The following is a 5,782-nucleotide window of genomic DNA, read 5'->3' as shown; positions in this document are numbered from 1 at the left end:
TTTGCCAAACACGCTTTGAAAAACAAGCAGACTCCACCCTGATTTATCCGTCACATTCGCTTTATTGATTTCTTTATTGAACTTAGCCGTCGGAAAGTATTGATCTCAACTTTTCCCTGTTTGGCATAACACGCCTGTTTTGTGGACACATCACAGCGAGCGACATTCTAAACAGCAACATTCATGTACTGGTCAAACCCTCCATTGGGATTTTTTTTCTGAAGCAATGAGAGCGAGCGACAACTATTGTTGCCGCAAACGTGTGGACACACAGTATATATAAAAAAACAAATGTACCTTTTTCCCTGATATGTTCACTTAAGGCAGAGGGGTAAGGCACAATGTGTCCAGCTCACTCCATCACTGCCTCGCACACAAAAAAACTTTTCAAAATAAGAGCTGGACTGTATTTCCTCAAAGAGTGGCAAGACGGTTATTGAACACATATAAGTACATTTGCCCGCTCAACTATGGGTAATATAAACTATTCATATATTTTTGTAGAACATTTTTCTAATGGGTGAGGACAATCAATATCTGGAGTGTTCGGAACTCTTGTTTCAATGGAGCTGTGGTATATTGTAAATGTACATGGAAAACCTTTTTTTTTGCATTTAGCAGTTGGCTAGGACTAATTTCCTTTTGTCTCATCAAAAACAACATTGCAGATATCCGTAATTAGATTTGTCACAAGTTTACAAATTCAGATAAGTTTCATCTCGGCGGAACGACAACGCAAACGACTCCTACGGGGATTATGACGAGTACATATATCCATAATTCACTGTATTGCAGTCAAGACCCCCACCCACCCTGGAGCCTATCATCGCTGTCTTCAGGCAGCAAACAGGGGGGGCACCCTGAAAACTGTTTTCCGGCCAAACACAAGACATACATACTGTAGATCAAAAACCATCCTTGCTCTCTTAAGGACAATTTAGAGAATCCCATTTACCTGCCATGCACCTCTGCACTGTGAAGCGGACATGCTAACCTGTCGACTACCCCACTGCCTCATTTTAATTATATATTTTTAAAATAAATAATATTTCATGAAAATATATATTCATATATACATCAAGTGATGCGGGATCTTAACACAAAAAGTATTGATCAACAGGGTTCTTCAATGTTTCTATGTGTAGCCACGAAAAGGGGGACAAAAAAGTGAAAGAAGAGCGTAAATGACAAACCCTGACTGATAATTGAAACATGGCGCTTATTAGCATGGAGGCCACTATTTGAGAAAATACAATTTGCTCCAAATTTCCACTAACAACAAGTTTTCAGACATGATCAAGTGGAGATCTGTTCAAAATGAGAAAGTCCGAGTGGATGTGGATTTCTTATTCTTGCTGTGTGAATGGTTTCACCATCACAGGTTGGGTGCCGCCCAGTTGAGGAATTTCATTGCGAGTTCAAATCCTAAGAAGCAAGCCTGAGGGAACAGATTAAAAAAAAAAAGCTTCATTAGAATCAGTATGTCGTTTTTGACAAATATGGTTAGTGTAATTTGTAAGCTTGAAAATATAAATAAAAAGAAACAATTCTATGAATATGTATCGTGCATGAGAAAACATTTGTAGGCTAAATGAACTCATTCACTGCCATTCACGAATTTATTCAGGAATTGAAAATATGACCTAGAAAGCCATTCTCAAATTTGTTTGCATTTTGTTTTTTTGTCTTGCTTGGGTGCCGATAAAGCGCTGGCCATGGTCTCTGCCAATGCTTTACCCTTCCACAAGGGGGCGACATTTCCCTTTTCCAGCTTCAGCAGTTGTTAAAGTGCTCTATAAACCAATATGTATGTATTGCATTGTATTTTGACAGCCGCTCTCATTTCAAGCTATTATAACTCCAGACCCATATAATTTAGAAATTAACTATGTTTTTTTTTCAGATGAATGAAGATAGTCCAAGGTTTCTAATGATGTATTGAATGTTTATGTAGTCCTGAAACTCAATATTCTGTGGGTGCTGGAATTCGAGTGACAATGACAAAAACCCTGGCACAGAAGTGGGACACATTTTTGCACATCTGGCAGTGAATGGGTTAATGTTTGAAAACAAATATTCTGAATATAAAAACAGAACTGAACAACGCAGGTATCCGTAACACACCAACTAATTTTGTAAAAAATAAAATAGATCATGATAAACTATATGGACTTACAGCGTTTGCGGGAAAAGCTCGCAGCATGACAGCAGTGAAACCTTTATATAAGGAGCCGATGCCTTCTTCTCGGATCAACTCGCGCAGAACATCCCGGAAGCCGTTGGGATACTTTCCCTCGGGAGCTAAAGTTGATTGGCACAAACAATGAGTCCATTTTTACATGTCATACTTTCAATGTAGATTACAAACTCCAAGAATTTTGCTAACATCATTTTAACCTTGCTTTACCCGTTAGGAAGCGATGTAGCTACCTGTTTGGAAACGAGACTTGAGCACGTCAGGGGGAATCGCCACAGCCCAATTAAATATTCCTGCCATCCCTCCGGCGAACAGCACGCTGGGAATACTGAGTTCGTCGTGACTAGACGGGTGGGCGAGTGAATGAGAAAGAAGAAGACAAAGAGAGCCGGTTCAGGTTAGGTCTCGTTTATATTGAAGAGCTGAAATGAGTCCGCACCTTTTTCCCGCCGGCGTGAGGAGATTCTTCAACCACTCGTACGACATAAAGTACATTCCGCTTGCAGGAACATCTGAAATCACATACATTAAAAAGTCTTTACACACCAGATATGTGTATAATTAAATTGCCGACAGGTGAACATGGATGCACAAGCACATATTAATAGAGCAAGCAGCACCTCTCATGAGAGTCAGCGCGGTGCCTTTGTAGATTCCTCTGGTGCCGGACTCCTTGTAGAGCTGCTTGACACAATCAATTGGCCCGGCGTACTTCACGGTCCCAGAGGAAGCCTGGATCTACACACACGCGCACGTTTTGCAACATCTTTTGATTTATCGCAGATCCTAATCTTCAACTTCTGGTTGTTGTTTTTTTATTTTAGCGACAATCATGCATAGTGTCACTCTTGGTCCGAACCATTTTGGAACCATCTCATTGCAATTATTTCCCCCCCCTCTCCAATTGCGTTTACAATTTCATATGAGATTACTTTGGATAATAGAAATGATTTTAGGAATATATTCTCTGGATTTTGCCGAGCAAAGCAATTGGGAGTGTTATTTTGCCAGCATCTGTTAGAATCTTGACGGTGTTGTCAGGTTTCGTTGATTGTTCGCATTTTCCACCAGCGCTTTTGGGTGCACCTTATACACCGGAAAATACGATAAATAAATGGTTCTCATTCCCCACATACCTGGGACATTACAATAGTTATAGATATTCTTTTTTACGTAAATGCAATACTCATTCACTGCCAGACATGTGCAAAAATGTGTCATCTCCAGTGCCAGGGTTTTTGTCATTGTCACTCGAATTCCAGGACCCACAGAATATTGAGTTTTAGGACTACATAAACATTCAATGCAGCGTAAGAAACCCTCAGACTCTCTTCTTTCATCAGAAAAAAACAAGTTAATTCCTAAATTATATGGGTCTGGAGTTATATGAGCTTGAAATGAGGGTGGCTGTCCAAAATACAATACTATACATGCATAGTGATTTATATAGCGCTTTAACAACAGCTGAATCTGGAACAAAGCACTAACATGGAAAAAAAGGGATATGGTGCCCCCTTGTGGAAGGAAAAAAAAACATGACCAGTGGTCTGGCCAGCGCTTTATCAGCACCCAAGCAAGAATATTGTATTTTGCTTAACTCTAAAACAAGAGGAGGAAAAAAAGAGAATTAGCTAACCTGCAGCAGACATTTGATTCGCTCGCCAGGAGTCATGATGGCTGTGGTGAAGATGCCGGACAACATGCCTGCAGCAAACAGTTGCGGATACCTAGATGAAGGAGGCAAAAAGGAGGCATCACCCATACATCAGGTAACAACCAAATCACCACCGGAGCAAAGCAGTGACTTACGTGAGAATATCATTGGGACTTTTCTGTTGCAGTTTCTTGCCCAAACCGAAGCCAAAGAAACAGACGGCAAACATGGGGGTGACTCCGATGATGGGGGCTGCCATTCCTTTGTACAGCCCCTTCACTCCCTGCAAGGAGCACAAAGAGGTATGAGAGGTACTGTAGAGCAACTCACTGTGGATCACATTTGTATTCTAAAAAAAAAAAGTCAGGTCTCGTCCATTATTTAAAAAAAACAAGCAACTGTAGAACCTTTAATGTGATTGGTGGTTACTTATGTCATAATTGTTTTAAGAAAATTATATTCCGGTACATCTAGATGTATTCAACTTTCATCCAGAGAAACAAGCCATAACGAATCAAAATTATCTGATTCAAATAATCATGTAATGAAATCATCTTGGTTTTGTCACACCACGTTCTTCATCCACTTAAATAAACAGCAAAGCTCATTTAGATTATTAGATATAATCATGATGCTTTATATAATATTGTACCTTATATACGACACCAATATAAAACTGGGGAATTTTCACCTTCAAATTCACTGATAATACCCTAAGAGGCAAAAGCAGCCTATTTTCTGCCTTGATGTTCATGTTTTGACACTTCCTACCAATGATTCCAAAATGTGGTTTTGTGACCCAAAACGTTGCTTAAAAACAAAAGAAAAAATGTATAGTATTGTCTACAAATAAATTACTGAGTCTTTTATATATATAAGTGTATGCTCGTGACCACTGTATAGGTAAATATGATATTCAAGCACAAGATAAAGTTGCATAACTGCTTACCTCTTTAGCTAAGGTCTTTTTGAAGCAATCAATGGTCCCTGCATACAAGACACTCTCTCCCGGTTTGGGTTTTGGTTGAGTCTGTAGACGCACCTGAGAGAACAATTTTGCATCAAAACAGAAAAATCTCAAAGTAGTGCCTACACAAAGAGAAATAGGTTTGCATTTGATTGTCAAGGGATATGGGATTTGGTGTCACAATGTGAATTTGGTACGTGTGCCTTCAATTGTAACTACCCGACTTTACTAACGTGACAATTTTAGAATCATCAACACAACACAAAAATCGAATAGATTACAGGATGGTGAGTGAGTCAGCAGTGTGCTGGGACGAGACAAGCAGCGAGGGGTAAACGTGGGTCAAAGTACTGCACTGCAGGTTACTGAGTTCGATTTCATAGCAACATAGACATTTTTAGCAAGAGAGGCGTCGTTCCAGGATCCCAAAGCAGTCAGTTCCAAGTGTCAACCATGAAGCGAATGTTTTACCGCGTGCACACATAATTTACTTTAATGGTGTCGAGCGGGTGACCGGCAAAGACTAGGCAGACTCCGCCGAAACCCCCAGCGAAGAAGTTCTTCACCGGGCTGATCGGCTGTGGTTGTTTTGACATTTTGACTTTCCGCTTTGGAGAAAACAAAGACAATTAGATATTCGAGAGTAAGTATACATGCAGGGATGGTGTGGGAGGAAGAAAAAAAGCTCACCTGGTCGGCTTCAACTACGAGAGGAATTTTTGTAAGTAGGTCGCTGTCGAACTGTTAGACCTTTCACCCATATGTTGACCCGAACGGATTTGACTGCAACACAACATGTCTAGTGCGCTTGCGTTTGTTGTCCGGTTTAACCACTTTTAACTTCCGCCCTACTTCCGGTATTTTAACGCTAGCGTTAGTTGTCCGATTTAACCACTAACTTCCGCCCTACTTCCGGTATTTTAAAATTGATAAATCTATACAGTACACACAAACACGTACATTC

General features: G+C 40.2%; 1 protein-coding gene across 1 annotated transcript; it reads right to left on the bottom strand.

Moving 5' to 3' along the window:
• Positions 1–42: 42 nt before the first annotated feature.
• On the bottom strand, positions 43–5,686 carry slc25a20 (solute carrier family 25 member 20). Its single transcript, XM_089009287.1, has 10 exons — positions 5,509–5,686; positions 5,310–5,426; positions 4,801–4,893; positions 4,007–4,134; positions 3,834–3,924; positions 2,818–2,935; positions 2,637–2,709; positions 2,431–2,540; positions 2,177–2,301; positions 43–1,438 (listed from the first exon to the last, which is right to left on the bottom strand). Exons 2-10 carry the CDS (start codon positions 5,412–5,414, stop codon positions 1,376–1,378), a joined length of 906 nt encoding a protein of 301 aa, XP_088865413.1. The 5' UTR covers positions 5,415–5,426; positions 5,509–5,686; the 3' UTR covers positions 43–1,375.
• Between the last annotated feature and the right edge of the window lie 96 nt (positions 5,687–5,782).

The sequence above is a fragment of the Hippocampus bargibanti genome, linkage group LG12 (assembly GCF_051943395.1).
Source record: "Hippocampus bargibanti isolate YZ-2025 linkage group LG12, ASM5194339v1, whole genome shotgun sequence".
Taxonomy (NCBI): domain Eukaryota; kingdom Metazoa; phylum Chordata; class Actinopteri; order Syngnathiformes; family Syngnathidae; genus Hippocampus; species Hippocampus bargibanti.
The sequence above is the reverse complement of the archived record's forward strand: the minus strand, read 5'-3'. Positions and strand labels throughout refer to the sequence as shown.